Source organism: Tamandua tetradactyla, chromosome 7 (genome assembly GCF_023851605.1).
Source record: "Tamandua tetradactyla isolate mTamTet1 chromosome 7, mTamTet1.pri, whole genome shotgun sequence".
Classification (NCBI taxonomy): domain Eukaryota; kingdom Metazoa; phylum Chordata; class Mammalia; order Pilosa; family Myrmecophagidae; genus Tamandua; species Tamandua tetradactyla.
Genome location: NC_135333.1, coordinates 132433513 through 132450954, shown reverse-complemented (window position 1 = coordinate 132450954; position 17442 = coordinate 132433513). Strand labels below are relative to the sequence as shown.

At 36.9% G+C, this 17442-nt stretch overlaps 1 protein-coding gene across 1 annotated transcript; it reads right to left on the bottom strand.

Annotated features, from left to right (window-relative positions):
- Positions 1-14580: 14580 nt before the first annotated feature.
- On the bottom strand, positions 14581-16216 carry LOC143690156 (double homeobox protein A-like). The gene has a single exon (XM_077168119.1). It carries the CDS (start codon positions 16208-16210, stop codon positions 15647-15649), a length of 564 nt encoding a protein of 187 aa, XP_077024234.1. The 5' UTR covers positions 16211-16216; the 3' UTR covers positions 14581-15646.
- Between the last annotated feature and the right edge of the window lie 1226 nt (positions 16217-17442).

The following is a 17442-nucleotide window of genomic DNA, read 5'->3' as shown; positions in this document are numbered from 1 at the left end:
TTTTATGAGATCTTCAAAGCATTGTAAGGACTTTGGTTTTGGTTTTTATTCTGAGATGAGAAACCACTGGAACATTCTGAGCACAGGAGTGACATGATTTGACTTACTTTTTTTTAAAGGACCCTTTTGGCAGCTGCGTGGAAAATAGGCTGTTAAAGTTTATGAAAATTCAAGTAAGTAAATGAAAATGACGAGGTACTTTTTTTTTTTTTTTAAACACGGGCAGGCACCAGAATCGAACCCAGGTCTCTGGCACTGCGCCACCATTGCCTGCCTGATGAGGTACATTTTTTACTCAAAAGATTGGCAGATATTTTTAAAAACAAATCATGAACCAGCATGCATAATATGAATACATTTGTATAGTATAATCATAGCTAATAGTCTTCCTTTAAGGAGTGCTAAGAACTAAGATAATTTGCCAAGGGATTTATAATAAAGGCCAACTTAACTGATACCTGAGTGATATGGAAAAAGCATGGCCTTGGAAATCAGGCAGACCTGAGTTTGAATGACACTGTCACTTATTTTTGTGCAACCTTTAGCAAATTAATTAGCTTCTCTCTGCTTCAAGTTCATCATTGGTTTACTGTAGGGATTAAATGAGAGAATCCATGTAAAGCCCTTATAGCCAAGCAAATATTAGTTTTTCTTGCCCCAAATATTAGATCTTGTGGCATACTCAACATCCACCACCCATTTGTTCCTTGTTAACTAAACAAGACATTTAGTTGAGCCACGCTTCCCTGTGGAAGAGGTCCACTCCCAAGCTAAGTGTTAAAGTGATTTTTAGAGGAAAGAGAGATGGTCCCATTGCCAGGGTTTGCTTTAGGCGTGGGGAAGTCTCAATCCTGGCCATTGTGACAAGAGAAAAAAGGTTGCTGGGTGGCTTGTGGAAAAGTTCCTTGCCTTGTAAAGAGACTCACAGAAAGGGGTCTTGCTCTCTTCTTCCACTGAAGAATGGATCCTGGAAGCATTAGCTTTCATCAACTTTGAGTTCGAGTATCAGAATTTTTTAGAGAAATTTTAGCACATCTCTTCTCAATTTAGAGACCAGCCCTTTGTGATGGGTTCTGTCTTTTTTTTTTTTTGAATGTGAGAGCTTGGCTGTTCTATATTATTTTCAGGGGAACAAGTTAGTAATCATTCTGATATTCTGATATTCTTATTCTCGGTACCATATTCATTGATGAATGTGTACCGGGACATTCAGTAGGTACTCTATGGATAAAGGTGACACACTGAAGACAGCAAAGCAGAAAATGATGGGAAGAAACTGAGTCGTTGAAGTAATCAATCTTGAAGCTGCCCTTATTAGGATTTCTTGTTATGTGAGATAATACATTTTATTATTTAACACAGGTGAGTCAGTTTTCTGCCGCTTGAATGCCCATATCATCCAAGTGATACATTCTCATTTCTATTATTATTATTTTTTCTGCTTGAAATATGCCTCTCATCATATTTCTGCTAAATTCTTTTCTCCCCTGTCGGCACTGGGTTGAATCAGTAGAATTTACAGATAAAACCGAGAATAAGATTATCTGAATGATTACTAACTTGTTCCCCTGAAAATAATATAGAACAGCCAAGCTCTCACATTTAAAAAAGAAAAAACAGAACCCATCACAAAGGGCTGGTCTCTAAATTAGTTTTTTTTTTTTTTAACTTTTTTTATTAATTAAAAAAAATTAACAAACAAAACATTTAGATATCATTCCATTCTACATATACAATCAGTAATTCTTAATATCATCACATAGTTGCATATTCATCATTTCTTAGTACATTTGCATCAATTTAGAAAAAGAAATAAAAAGACAACAGAAAAAGAAATAAAATGATAATAGAGAAAAAAAAGACTGTGCATACCATACCCCCTACCCCTCGCTTTCATTTACCACTATTTCAAACTGAATTTATTTTAACATTTGTTCCCCCCATTATTTATTTTTATTCCATATGTTCTACTCCTCTAATTGATATAGTAGGTAAAGGGAGCATCCGACATAAGGTTTTCACATTCACAGAGTCTCATTGTGAAAGCTATATCATTGTTCAATCATCAACAAGAAACATGGCTACTGGAACACAGCACTTAATTTTCAGGCAATTCCCTCCAGCCTCTCCACTACATCTTGAACAACAAGGTGATATCTACTTAATGCATAAGAATAACCTCCAGGATAACCTCTCAGCTCGGTTTGGAATCTCTCAGCCATTGACACTTTGTCTCATTTTACTCTTCCCCCTTTTGGTCGAGAAGTTTCTCTCAATCCCTTGATGTTAATTCTCAGCTTATTCTCGGGTTTTTCTCAGTCCCTTGATGCTGAGTCTCAGCTCATTCCAGAATCTCTGTCTCACGTTGCCAGGAAGGTCCACACCCCTGGGAGTCATGTCCCACGCAGAGAGGGGGAGGGTGGTGAGACTGCTCATCATATTGGCTGGAGAGAGAGGCCACATCTGAGCAACAAAAGAGGCTCTCTTGGGGTTGACTCTTAGGCCTAAATTCTAAGTAGACCTGACCTATCTTTTGTGGGGTTAAGTTTCATGTGAACACACCCCAAGACTGGGGGCTCAGCCTATAGCTTTGGTTGTCCACACTGCCTGTGAGAACATCAAGAATTCAACTTGGGGAAGTTGAATTTCTCCCCACTCTTACCATTCCCCAAAGGGGGCTTGCAAATACTTTTCCAGTCACTGATCAAATCATTCTGAGATTCATCGGGGGATCACTCTGGACAAACCAACAAAATCTCATGTGCTACCTGTGATTCCAAGTACTTATGACATTCAATCAAACTATCTACATGAGTTATATTAGGAAATGCTCTAGTCAAAATCTAAATTTTGTAACAAATAAACATTTTTTGCTTCTAAATTGGCTTTTAAAAGGAGAAGAGATGTGCTAAAATTTCTCTCAAAAATTCTGATACTCGAACTCAAAGTCGATGAAAGCTAATGCTTCCAGGATCCATACTTAGGGGCTGCACAGTCTCTTCTGCTTGGTCAGTGCCTGTGACATTGAGTGACTATCCCCCTGCTTACCTCGGTTTTGTTCAGTAGCACAACAAAAATATACAATGTAATAACCGAAAGGCAATGCTTTGGTGGTTAAGTATGTGGGCTCAGAAATCAGATTGCCTGCTTTCAAAGCCAGCCTAAGATGGTGGACCCAGAGCAAATTACTTCACCTGGCTAAGCCTCAGTTCAGTTCCATGTCTGGAAAATGGGTGATAATAACAGTACTTACTTCGTAGAGACTTACAGGGAATAAACAAAATGAGACATTTAAAGCACTATGTCTGCCACATAGTAAAAGCTCAATTAATATAATTACATATACGGTTAATATTTCCATGTTTGGGTACATCTTCAACACCCAAGACAATGATATCCAGTTTTGTAGGACATGGTGAAGAGAAAAACAAGTGTTTTTTTCCCCATCACAGATTTGCCAATCTAGCATATCCAGGACCTACTGGAATATGCTGAAATATTTCATGCAAAGGGCACTGCTTGGTGTGAGTATTCCAGAATAAACTCCGTAACCAGGAGGCCATGTCCAAGTAGATCTCATCCTAGGTGTCTGTATGTCCTCTTTACTGTGATAAGAACTGGCCAAGGGAAAGCACATATCTGATGAAAAAGTCCTTGATCATAATGATACTTGTGTTACCTTCTATCTCAGACCCTCAAAGCCCTTGAGTTAACTTGATGTTAACTCTCAGCATGTGACAATTATTTGTCTCATTTAAAAGATAAAGAGAGGAGGGATGAATGCGTGGTTCAGTGGTAGAATTCTCAGCAGCCATGCAGGGGAGACCATGTACCACCATCTCCCCCCCCAAAAAAAAAAAGATAAAAAAAACAAAAGCGATAGACGGGAGGGTTACTTCCCAAATTTGGGAGAGTAAAGGGAAGTGGAATTGCAGCAATCTCTAACTGCAGCCATGACATTTGATTTGAGAATGAAAACGGCTATATAGTAAATATGACAAAAAATTAATGTGTATATTATCTGAGCAGGGGAAACTTTGTGATTTTTTTGTCATATTGTCTGTATTTTTCTTAATGTTATAATAAAAAACATTACAGCGTAGAAGTAACTAGAATCTTGTAAATGGCTATATTTTAACACTACGGTGAACTTCACCTGTACATTGGGGAATGAGAGAAGGCTCAGCCCTTGAACGCCTCAAAACTTAAGCCATGATGGTAAAGCAGACTATCTCACCATTTTATGAGAGTTTACTTTTAAATGGCAATGATGACTATCATTATTAATAGATAATAATGAAATAAAAATATGTAATAATTATTAGAAATAGCAGTAATAGAATAATTACTAGTTTCAATAATGCCTGGGTGGTTAAAAATCTAACCCAGGGTTTGGAACATTGGTGGGTCTGTGACTAGTACAAAGAGAAGATTGTGAAGACAGGAGAAAAAGGATTTAGCACTTTAATGTGTAAAATTTCTTTTCCCATGGAAACCTAAATGAAAAAATAGCAAAGACATTCCAGAGCAAAATCATTTTAAGACTGAGAAACCAAATATAGTGACAATACAATAAAGACTTCTGTTTAAGTTGTAGCTTCATAAATTAAAAAAATCCAAACAACACACAAGCCACTGGGGTCTAAAATGTTCATTGGTAAATTCCATGTAATATATCACAATTTTTAATTTAATTTAATTTTCAATCACTCATGATTTAAGCTGAGCTGGAAAAGATGGATGCATACATGGTGGAGGAAAACAATAAGAAGCTCAAATAAGGGGGAGAAATTAACATTTGGATTATTTTGACTAAGAGACAGTACTCCCAAAGAGGATTGGAAACTAAAACTTAATTAGGTGGGCTGTTCCTTAAATGCTTGGAAATTTTACTGAGCAGCCACATTTTGCCCTCATTAAAGTACTGGTTTATTCATGTCCAGGGATAGAAATCCTATAGAAAAAGGACAAACTTGTACTGAAGCTGTCAGTGTTGTGACTTTTCATTTCTAAGGTAATATTCCTGAAGAAGACCTCTCAGGTAAAGAAAACAATAGAGCCAATGACCATTTATTGAGCTTTTTACTATGTGCCAGGCACTATTCTGACAGCTTGGTATGTACTAAATAATCAATTAAATATAATTTAATTCTCACCACACTCCCCATTTGCCCCTGATGAGAGGAAGGCGTGGAGTAGACATTAAGTAATTTTCCTGAAGGCACGCAGCTACCCCTTGCAAAGTGGTGTTTGCTTCTGAGTTCACATGCCTAATCACTGTTCTATAATGCATCCTCGACTTAACTGAACTGGGGTAAAAGTAGAGCTTGATTGTCTCAGAGGAAAAACAGAAGCCTTCTGCCAGCCAGAAATGATTTGCAGTGAATTGATTTGGAATGCTTTATAAAAGGGTATATTTGTGCAAGATATTCGCTATTTTAACTTTTTAAATGAGAGAAATCGTTTTTATTCAATTGACTGGAACACTGAGTTTTCCGATTTTTATTTTGATCCACCCTTCCAAGTAATTTAAGTTCCCCACTTTATTCCTGGTCTTCTGCTGATGGCTTTGAGCTTTGAGCTCTCTACTCCTTATTTTCAGTACAGACAGGGCAAACCGGAACTCCTACGCAATGGACTGTATTTGCGGTTTGCTGCAGCCCTCTCACGTCGGCCTGAGAGCTTGAAGCGGCCTCTCAAATGGAACGTGGCTGGGAAATGAAGGCTGTCCCCCGAAGTGACTGCAAACTTGCTCACCTTGTACCCAGGAAGGAAAAAGGGACTTTTTTTTGCCGAAGATTTAACTAATATCAGGGGGTAAGGGGTGGAGGAAGAAACAGCAAAATGATTAAATACGGAAAATGAATCACAATGCAGGACAGAGATGCGATAACTGTTTCCAACATCTGGTACCTGTACACAGAACCTCTGATACCTGATTTTGCAATTCGTATCCTGTGAGGACAACTTTAGGTCATCAGAATTTGCTTTTTTTGTTGTTTTCTCCAAGGCTCTTGGAGCATTCCACTACGGAACCACCCGTGCACAGCACACACGGAATTGCTTTTTTGTTCAGGAGAGGCAGTCCAGGGAGATACAGGTTCCTCTGAATACACACAAATTGAGACAATGGCGGCTTCAGAATTTCTAAGGAGCAGGCTTTAGGGGCAGCTTAAATTGGGCTGCATAAATGGTGCATATCAAAGGGGGGGAATTGCTTCTGGAGATAGATTTCCGGAGGGCAATTAAAGCTTCCCAGTTCCCTCTGGGTGTCACCTCTGAATTAACAGCCATCCTTTCATTACTTGAAGTACTAATTGAGACCTTACTATGTGCCCAGCACCATTGAAACTAGGTGAGATATAAAAGAAGTGTTAGCTATGTTTCCTGCTCTCCAAAGGCTTATACCATAGTTGGTGATATAAACATACCCCATGCAACAGTTGCATAATAATGAGACAGATTGTGATTAGGCAGTCAAGAAATATAGGAAAGATGTGCCAAAACATAAAACAAAACCCAAAAGAATGGGATAAGATTTTGTCAGGGATGCCTTCAAAGGAGGTGGGATTGGGGTTGAGACTTAAAGGAGCCAGATAGATGGGGAAGTAAGAGGAAATGGGAAGTTCAGAGGGGAGAAGAAAGGTCACAGGGTCATGAACAATAAAAAACAAAACAAAATGTAAGCACAGCCTTTTTGTAGGCCTAAGCAAACACTTAAAGTTGAGGAGAAACGTTGACCGGGGTCGTGGGCCAAGGTCTTAAAAGATAAACTGAATCTTTCAGCCAAGAATATAGGAACTACCAAAGGCAGGGTATGACAACAAGAAAGCAGCGTTGCCTAGAGGTGAGGGGGAGGGTGGCACGAGGGGGAGGCTGTGTTGTAACAGTAAACTAGAGAGAAGCAAAACAACCTCTGACCATTTCTTGTGAAATTTCCTCTGGTACAGTTTAGAGGATGCAGGCTTTTAGGGCATGGGGAAACACAAATGCCAAATCCTTGAACTTTGGTAATCACTGAATTCAATCTCCTACAAAACTCAAAAGGTTCATGCGATTTGGGTCGCAAGTCCGAACTAGTGAAACTACCAGAAGTCTTTTAGAGGCTGCAATATTCCTTTTTGCCTTCCCTTCCAATCCCTCCAGTGAAAAAGATCACTCCTGTTTAGCAAAATAAAATTCAATAGTCAAGGCCTGTCAGAGTTGTAAACTTGTAAACTCATAAATCCCTGTTGTAAAAGTAAAAAGAAAAAAAAAATCTCAATAGCAGAGTCAAAAGGCAAATGACAGGAACTGTTCTATATCTTGTTTGTAGTTCTCGTAGTTACACAACTCTATATATTTGTTAAGAATCTAAAAGGGATGGAGGGAACAAGCTGAAGTCTCAGGGATAAGAAGTACAATTTATGTGAACATATCTTGGACTATAGTTTTGACTTTGAAAGCGTGTGAATGTACACATAATTAAAATCTAAATTTAATCAAAAGGAAGAAAAAGCAACCTCTACAAATAGAAAGCAAATTAAAATCACGAACTTAAATGGATATTTAGTGAGAGACACACAGAGAAAACAATTACTCTGAATGACTTTAAAATAGAGTATGTTGTCGATATATTAGAAATAGAGTATTTTGACAGCGCATCCCTTATTGTGTTATATTCTAAGTACAAAATAATCACCAAGTAATCTTAAACTGCATTTCTTGTTAGTATTATGTTGGTATTGTTCTTATGAAACAAGGATTGGTATGTGGTAGGATAAAGTAATCAGGTGATAATGATAGCATTGTTGGTTTCTATGTTCATGTTTTTTAGAGATACATCTTGAAGTATGTATGAATGAAATGACTGTTGTTTGTTTTTTTTAATCAAAATGAATGCAAAAAATCTATAATGAGCAATATGTCAAAATTTTACATAATGGTGGAATCAGTAAATGGAAGGAAATGACATGATTTGGATTTGTTTCAGGAAAGAAAAAAAAGGAATGGACAAAACAAATATGTCAAAAATCTTGATAATTATTGAATTTGAGTGATATGGGAGTTCATTCTACCATTCTTTCTTATATTAATTTTATAATAAAATATTTAAAAGGAAGCATAAGATCTCCACTTATAATAATTTCACTGCAGCACAGTAAGTGCCTCCTTATAGAATTTTACACAAAGGCAGGTGGGACCAGATCTGAACTCCTGTGAAGATACCTCTTGGCATTCTTTTCTCTGCAAGGCTTTTTAAAAATTTTAAAGGTAGAGCTTCTGGTGTCATTGAGCCGTATTTCAGTTAATAGCTGCATTGCCACATGGGGAAATTAAGTAACAGATGTATAATAATAATAGCTTGATGCTTCTCGGGCCATGCTTTTTAAGCACTTTCCCACATAGTTGTCTCACTTTCACGTAAAGTTTATCTTAGTTTCACTTAAAGGGTCTGTCATTATGGGCACTTCACAGATGGGAAACTGAGTCTCAGAGTAGTTAAAAGTGGTATGTCCATGATCACAGCTGAACTGATACCAGGATTCAGGTTTCTATCAGCCAGCTCAATACTTTTATACAGACTATAGAGGAAATTAGCATCAAGAGGTGGGATTAGAATTCGTAATATTTTAGATTTTAGTTCAGCATGCCCATTAAATAGTACAGTATACATATTAGAAACGTCACCTCCAAACTCTGAATTTCATGTGTAATGGACAGTCTAAAAGTAGTTAAAAACCTGCGCCTGTCTGTGTATGTTCATCTGTTTCCCTTCTCAACACTCCTTGAAATCAAGAGAATCCCTTCCTTTGATTTGAAAGTCAGGTTCCTGAACTTGTGTCTACAAAATGATCATAGTAGAATCCTGTGCTTTTTTTTTTTTATTAACATGGGCAGGCACTGGGAATTGAACCCAGGTCCTCAGGGATAGCAGGCAAGCACTCTTACCTGCTGAGCCACTGTGGCCCACTCAGCTGTGGTTATTGAAAGTATATTCTCTTAACCTAATTCTTTCCCATAGAGACTTGAGCTAATCAGTTGACATTCATCAAATACTCACAGAATGCATCATTACAGGGCAAGCCTAAGTCTTGAACACTTTTTCTTTATGGAAAAGAAAAGTTGTTGATTTAAAACATCACCTCTAAATGTTTTAAAGACCTGCTCATGTTGGTTGAAGCAATATTGGTGCGTGGGAAGCCCCTAACTATAGGGCTGCTATCTTTAGTTTTTAATTATGGAGGGTCACTGTAACTATTGGTCTACATTAACATCTTAAATATGAACAAGAGAATTGACTTCTAATCTAAAGTCTCATATTGCCCTTGTTCTTTGATATAGGTGGCACGTTTGTTATTATTTGAATGGTTTGTTTTATTATTTCTCAAAAGGCAGTATAATAATTTCTTGTATTTGCTACGGGTTTTCCTATAATTTGGGTCATAGTAATTTTTTATAAATAAAAACATAAAAATTGGTTATGAAGGAAATTACAAGACTTAAAAAAAGTATACATACATTTTGACGACATTGCAAATATTTAACCACATTTAAAGTTACATAAAATGGGTTTTTACATGTTTATATTATATAGTCATTAAAATAATCTTACTTTAAATTCTTTATTATTGTGAGAAGATGTGCATGATTTAATATTAGGTAAAAATTAGAATGCAAAGTCAAATATACAATGCTAAGTCCACTCAATGGGAAAAGAAAACTCTCTTTAAGAAACAGTGCTGAGAAAACTGGATAATCAAATGCAAAAGAATGAAATTGGATCCCCCTATATCATATACAAAAATGAACTCAAAATGGATCAAATAGGGGGTGCGAGAGTAATTCAGTGGTAGAATTCTCACCTGCCATGCAGGAGACCTGGGTTCAATTCCTGGCCCATGCACTTCCCAAACAAACAAAGAAAACAGCAAAAACAAACAAACAAAAAGTTCAACAAATGGTGCTGCAATAACTGGATACTCACATGGAAAAAGAATGAAATGTGACCCTGCCATACAGCATACAAAAGAAAAAAAAGGATCAAAGGCCTAAATATAAACACCAAAACTATAAAACTCTTAGAAGAGAACATAAGAAAATATCTCCAGGAGCTTATAATAGGCAATAACTTCTTAGACTTTGCACCAAAAGCAAAAACAACAAAAGGAGAATTGGATAAATTGGACTTCATCAAAATTTGAAACTCTTGTACATCAAACGATACTATCAAGAAAGTTAAAAGACGACTGACATAATGGACAAAAATTGTGAAATACGTATATCTGATAAGGGCTTAACATTGAGAAGGTATAAAAAAACTCCTACAACCCAATAACCAAAAAAGAAACAGCCCAATGGACAAAGGACTTGAATAGACGTTTCTCCAAAGTATATATACAAATTGTTGCTAAGCACAAGAAAAGATGCTTAACATCATTAGCCATTAGGAAAATGTAAGTCAAACCCACAATGAGATATTATTTCACATGAAGGACACTGGCTATTAAAAAAAAAAAAAGGAATATAACAAGTGCTGATGAGAAAGTAGAGAAATAGGAACCCTTGTGTGCATTATTGGTGTACTGTTAAATAGTGCAGTCTCCGTGGAAAACAGATTAGTGGTTACTGAGAAAGTTAAATATAGAACTACCATATGTCCCAGCAGTTCCACTTTTAGGTATATCCTCAAAGAATTGAAAGCAGCGACTCAGATATTTGCACACCAATGTTTAGAGCAGCATTATTCTCAGTTGGCAAAAGATGGAAGCAACCCAAGTATCCATTAACAGATGAATGTATACATAAAATGTGGCATATACATACAGTGAATATTATTCTGTAGCAAAAAGGAATGAAGTTCTGATACATGCAACAACATGGATGAACCTTGAAGACATCATCTTGCATGAAATAAGCCAGAAATAAAAGGACAGATATTGTATGATTCCACTTATTTGAAGTAACTACAATATGCAAATTCATAGAGACAGAAAGGAGATTACAGGCTACTAGGGTGAGGTGTGAGGAATGAGGAATTAAAACATAATGGATACAGGGTTTCTGTGATGGAAAAGTTTCCAAAATGGATGGTAGTGATGGTAGCACAACATTGTAACTGTGATTAAGGCCACTAAATTATATGTTTGACAGTGGTTGAGATGGGACATTTTATGTTATATATATATAGACACAATTTAAAAGAGGAACTAAAGAGACAATGACAAGTAAATGCAACACATGATCATGCACTGCATCTAATCATGGAGGAGAAAAGGCCCAAGAAGACGTTACTGGGACAAATGAAAAAATTGAAATATAGACTGTAGCTTTATACCAACACTAAATTCTTGAACTTGATGAAAGTGCATAATGTGGCTACAAAACTATCCTTATCCTTAGAAAGTATACATAGAAATATTTAGTGTTGAAGCAGAATGATGCATACAATCAACTGTCAAATGTTAAGAAAACTAGATATAGATAGAATAATATAGTAAATGAGCAAAATGTTAAAGTCGGTAAGTCTGGCTATATGGGCAGGGGATATATTGGAATTTTATGTGTTGTTTTGGCACTATTTTTTTGCAACTTTCCTGTAAGTTTGAATTTATTTAAAAATTAAAAGTTTTTAAATCATAAACATAAACACAAATTAACAATAATAACAACAACAAAAGCCCTAACTAAATGTGCTTTGTGTTTCAGTTTGCTAAAGCTGCCAGAATGCAGTATATCAGAAATGGGTTGGCTTTTAGCAATGGGAATTTATTAAGTTACATGTTACAATTCTAAGCCATGAAAATGCCCAAATTAAGACATCACCAAGAGGATACCTTCTCTGAGGAAAGGTTACTGGCATCCAGGGTTCCTCTGTCACATGGAAAGGCACATGGCGACATGTGCTGGCCCTTTTCTCCTGGTTCTGGTTTCAATGGCTGTCTCTAAATGTCTCTGGGCATTTCACTCTCTCAGCATCTCTGAGCGATCTGAGTTTCATCTGTCTTTTATCCTCTTATAAAGGATTCCAGCAAGGGGATTAAGACACACCTGAATGGGCTAGGTCACATTTCTCTGGAAACAACCTAATCAAAAGTTACCACCCGTGCTGTTATGCAAGCTTCAATTAGATCTTGTTACCTATGATAACCTGCCAACCCCCAACCAGGACCATTCCAGCCAATCCTAAAGAACATCTAGGGCAATTTATAAGATTCCACAAGGGTTCCATGCACTAGAGTAACTTTCCAGAAACCTACAACCTCTAGATGGGTCCCTAGTCCAGATAAGTCCTGAAGCCTAGAGGGCTCCACCTCTCCAGAACATCAGATAGTTCCATCTCCCTACCCCATAGTAGTGACAGACCCTTCCAACATGAGAAAGTTAAAATGGCCATAGCCCAAACATCCCTAAAGAGAGGGATGGAAAGATCAAAGGTGATGGTGGAGTTATACAGTGAAGATAGGATTTAACAAATGAGTATGATTGCTGAATCATTAAATTGATATCTCTTTCAGTCTCCAGTATCTTAGAACAGCTGAAAGTAAAAACCTAAAATTATGGAATTATAACCCATGTCAAACTCTGAAATACGTTCTACAACTAGTTGTGGTGCTGTGCTTTGAAATTTATTGCTTTTTTGTATATATATTATTTTCCACAAAAAAAAGAAGGAAAAAAAGTCGACTGTGATGATTAAAAAATATATATGCCTTCTATATTCTAGCCTCCTATATTCTGGAGCAGCTAGAAGGAAAAATCTGGGAGGATCATATAGTAGCCCATGACAAACTCTGGGAACTGTCCTGTAACTACTTGTTGAAGAGTGCTTTGAAAACTATTGCTTTTTTATTTCTTTGCTTTGTATATGTGTTATACTATACAATAAAAAAGTTAAAAAAAAAAAAGTTACCACCCACCAGTAGATCTGCCACCCAATTTTATCTAATAACAATTTATGAAAAAAGGATAGAGGGAAATACACCCTAATGATCATAAATATTGTAGTCTGGTGGAATTATAGGTCATTTTAGTTTTTTTTTTAATGTTTTTCTACATTTAACCAATTTTCTATAATAAACTTGTATTATTTTTATCATAAGAGAAAAGACATTTTTAAAGTCTTTTCTATGCCAGATTTTAATCTACAATGATGGAATTTTTAATAGTGATTATACACAGCTCCCAGCAATTCTGTGACATGCAGAAATGGACTTTAAAATATACAATTGAGGGCGGTGCACTGGTGACTCAGTGGCTGAATTCTTGCTTGCCATGCCGGAGACCTGGGTTTGATTTCCAGTGCCTGCCCATGCAAAAAAAAAAAGAAGAAAAAATAGAAAGAAATACATGCAATTGATGGGACAATTCAGCAATTCACTTTTCTAATCTTCTGTCCATCATTAAAAGCAAAAGCCAAATTGCAAAGAAACATTCCTCTGTGAATTCCTGTATTCTTTCTGTTTCTTCTCAGTAACCATGAGAGTAAAGCTTGGTGTAACTTACTCTTTCTTTTTTTTTCAATTTTTTTATTTTTTTTAAACTTACTCTTTCTTGATGTACTAATTTAGTAAATGAATTTTGCTAATTATAGAAACCCAATGATGCAACTAGGAGGTAGTGTTCGGTTCACTAATACCGTTAAACAACTAAATATTATGATCTAGAAAAAATACTGTGCTGAGATACCATTGTCCTGTGGAAGTATTTTTTTTTTTTTTTTGTTTTAAACAGATATTTGTATAACTTTATTCACAATAGCCAAAAGGTAGAAGCAACCAAAGTGTCCATCAATATAAGATTGGATAAACAAAATATTGTTGATACAAGCCATGATTATTCAACCATAAAAAGGAATGGAGTTCTAATTCTTGCTGCAACATGGATGAATCTTGGAGATTTCATGTTGGGTGAAATAAGCCAGACACAAAAAGATAAACATTGTATGACTGTATGATCTCATTTATATGAAATGCACATAAGCAAACTTCATAGACAGATTACAGGTTACCAGGAGCCACGGTGGTGGGGAGAGGGTAGTAGGTGTGGCAAAAGGGGAGTTATTGCTTAATGGAGTTTCTGCTTGAGGTGAAAAAGTTGAGGTATGGATGCTTGTGATGGTAGCAGAATACTGTGGATAGAATTAATGCTACTGAATTGTGCACTTGAAAGTGGTAAAAATGAGAAATTGAGTTGTACATTTGGTACTACAAAAGTATAAGAAAAGAAAAAAGATTAATGTGGAAAAACAGTTCTATCTTCAACTTTCCACCTCTCTTCCCAAGAGGTAACTCGTGTGAGATGGAGGTGTAACTGAGAAATTAGGATTTAACAAATGACTGTGAGTACTGCCTCATTATATAGATATTTCTTTCTAGTGTCGAGTATTTTAGAATAACCAAAAGGAAATACTTGAAGCTGTTGAACTGTAACCCAGTATCCCTGATCTTTAATAATGATTGTATAACTATATTGAGGAAAAGATTTCAATTGCCCATGTGGCTACGGAACTACTTCTGGATATTTTGTTCTGTTAATCAACACTGTCTTAGTTAACTCTATTGTAGTAGTAGTAGTGGTCAATAAGAGGGAGGGGTAAGGGGTATGGGATGTTTGGGGTTTCTTTTTTATTTTTATTTCTTTTTCTGGAGTAATGCTAATGTTCCAAAAATGATCAGGTGATGAATGCACAACTATGTGAACCAATGGCTGTATACTTTGGATGGATTGTATAGCATATGAATATATCTCAATAAAATCACATTTATAAAAAAAAAAAGAGGGAGATAATCAATGTTACCAGTTTCTTGAACATCTTTGGAGAGAAATTGTAAGCATAACAAGGTCTCTGAATATGCGTCCATTCCCCACATAAATGGCAGCACATTCTACCTATAGAAGTTAGCTCTTCAGGAGGCTTCCTGAGTTGGCATACTATCTCTCCATCTTTATTGCAATTATTCAATCCATTGTCGAAAAGTACAGGTCTATTACTGTGTAGGATGTCACTTAGTTTTGCTTGTCTGGTGTTTCCTCATGATTAAATTAAGCATGTGCACTTTTGGCAGTAATACCACAGAAAGGATGTTTTGTCTTTCTTAGATGCTTCATATCAGGAGGCACCTCACCTCAGTCCGTGTTATTGCTGATAAAGCAAATTTCAAGCTTGGTTAAGGTAGAGTCTATCAGTTTTCTCCGATACAAATTTCCTTTTGTAATTAATAAGGAATCCATGGGTAAGATTCTCTGAGACAATGTATATCTTGTTTTTCAAAAAACATTCATTTCAAGAGTTTTGCACCCACTGATGATTTTTGTCTGAACCAATTCTTACTGTGATGATTAAAAATGTGCTAGTTTTATTTTCACTGTCCTCAAACTCTGCTGAACTCCAGATCCAAGCTGGGTGAGGAGTGCTGTGACATGCCTCTTGGACTTGTTTCTGCCTTCTGAAGTCTTGCTTACCATTTCCAGAATGCTCAACTTGCAATTTCAGAGGAAGAGTGCATTTTCAGGAAGAGTGAGATAGATTTGGGTCTCAGGATGATGACATCTGATACACTGAACTTGTTTCTATGACCCTTCATTCTGGCTCCAGAGAAATAAAACAGTTGTTTGCGAGGTTGGTGACATTTTGTGTAGCTTCTGTGGCTTGAACTCTCTCTTCTCAGAGACCTTGTGCCTTGTCTCTTATTTTTCCTCGGATCTCAGCAGGTTCTCTTTTTCTTTGGTCATAGAATCGAGATCTTCGGTTTTGAAACCAAATTTGGACTCTTGCCTCTGAAACCCCAATTTCTTTAGCGAGTCTTTCTCTGGAATCAATCCCAGGGTAAGGGTTTTTCTTGAAAGCCTTTATGAGAGCGCATAATTGGGAAGATGTATAGGTGGTCCGGCACCGCCTGGCTTCTCTAACTTGAGTCACTGCAGGGGCATCTGGTCTGTGGGTTTGGCTTGATTCCAAGGCCTGCTCAGGTTCTGTCCTCTGGAAGGAGTGTCTAGCTCTTCGATTCTGAAACCAAATCTGGATTCTAGACTCTTCAGTGTTAATTTCTAAAGCAAGTTTTTGTTTGGTAGCATAACCTGGGTAAGGTTTTTGGTTGAAAGTGTCTATGAGGATTTTCAGCTGATCTGGTGTGAATTTGGTGCGACTGCGCCTTTGACATGTAGAGATGGTCTCGTTTGCAGAGTCTTTCTGGGCCATGTTGAAAGAGATCCTTGGTGTCTCAAACATGTGAGTAGGAGTCTGGAAGTATTTTTTAACTAGTACGAAAATAGAACTGCTATAGTTTCTATTTTCTTCAGACAGTTACATGTTGGAAGTGGTTGGAATGATAAAAAAAAAAACAACTAGGACCTCAAATCCTAGTATAGAAGCTACAACTGTGGAAGCCAAGCAGGCTGGCAAATACCAACAAAATACCACCCTCTGCTCCAGACACATCTGTCCCTTCTCCGGTGTTCTAGTTTGCAAGCTGCCAGAATGCAATATACCAGAAACAGAATGGCTTTTATAAGGGGGATTTATTAAGTTGCAAGTTTAAAGTTCTAAGGCCATGAAAATGTCCCAATTAGAACAAGTTTATGAAAATGTCCAAATTAAAGCAAGGATGTAGAAATGTCCAATCTAAGGCATCCAGGGAAAGATACCTTGGGTCAAGAAGGCCAGTGAAGTTCAAGGTTTCCCTCTCTACTAGAAAAGCACATGGTGAGCATGGCGATATCTACTAGCTTTCTCTCCAAACTTCTTGTTTCATGAAGCTCCCCCAGGGACACATTCCTTCTTCATCTCCAAAGGTCTCTCTGCCTGTGTGGGCTCTGTGGTACTCGTAGCTTTCTGGACTCCAAAACTTTTAACAAAATGGTTCTTCTTTTAAAGGATTCCAACAAACTAATCAAGACCCACCTTGAATGGGTGGAGTCACATCTCCCTCTAATCAAAGGTTAATATCCACAGTTAGGTGTGTCACATCTCCATGGAGATAATCTAATCGAGTTTCCAACCTACTGTGATGAATAGGGATTAAAAGTAAAGGCTGCCTCCACAAGATGGATCAGGATTAAAACATGGCTTTTCTAGGCTGCATAAATCCTTTCAACTGGGACATCGGCAAGTAGAAGGGAGGAGGGGCTGTGACAGCACATCAGTCCTCTGGATGGTGATCCACTATTAAATCTAAGGCCTTTTAAATTAAATGATGTGTTTTATAGTCCACTTTGGAAGACTCTGGTCAGACAGAGTAATGGTCTTGTAGATTAAACAGCCACACTAGGTTTTTCTCAAACTATTAGCCACTTTTTCCTTTGAGCAGGGTGGAAAAAGGAAAAGAAGTATGAGCATGTACAAAACTGCCACCATTCCACCAAAAAAAAAAAAAAAAAAAATTGGGCATCAGAGGCCCAATTTATGAATCATATATAAATTGCTCAGATAAACTCCTATAAATGCTATCTTGTCTACTATTT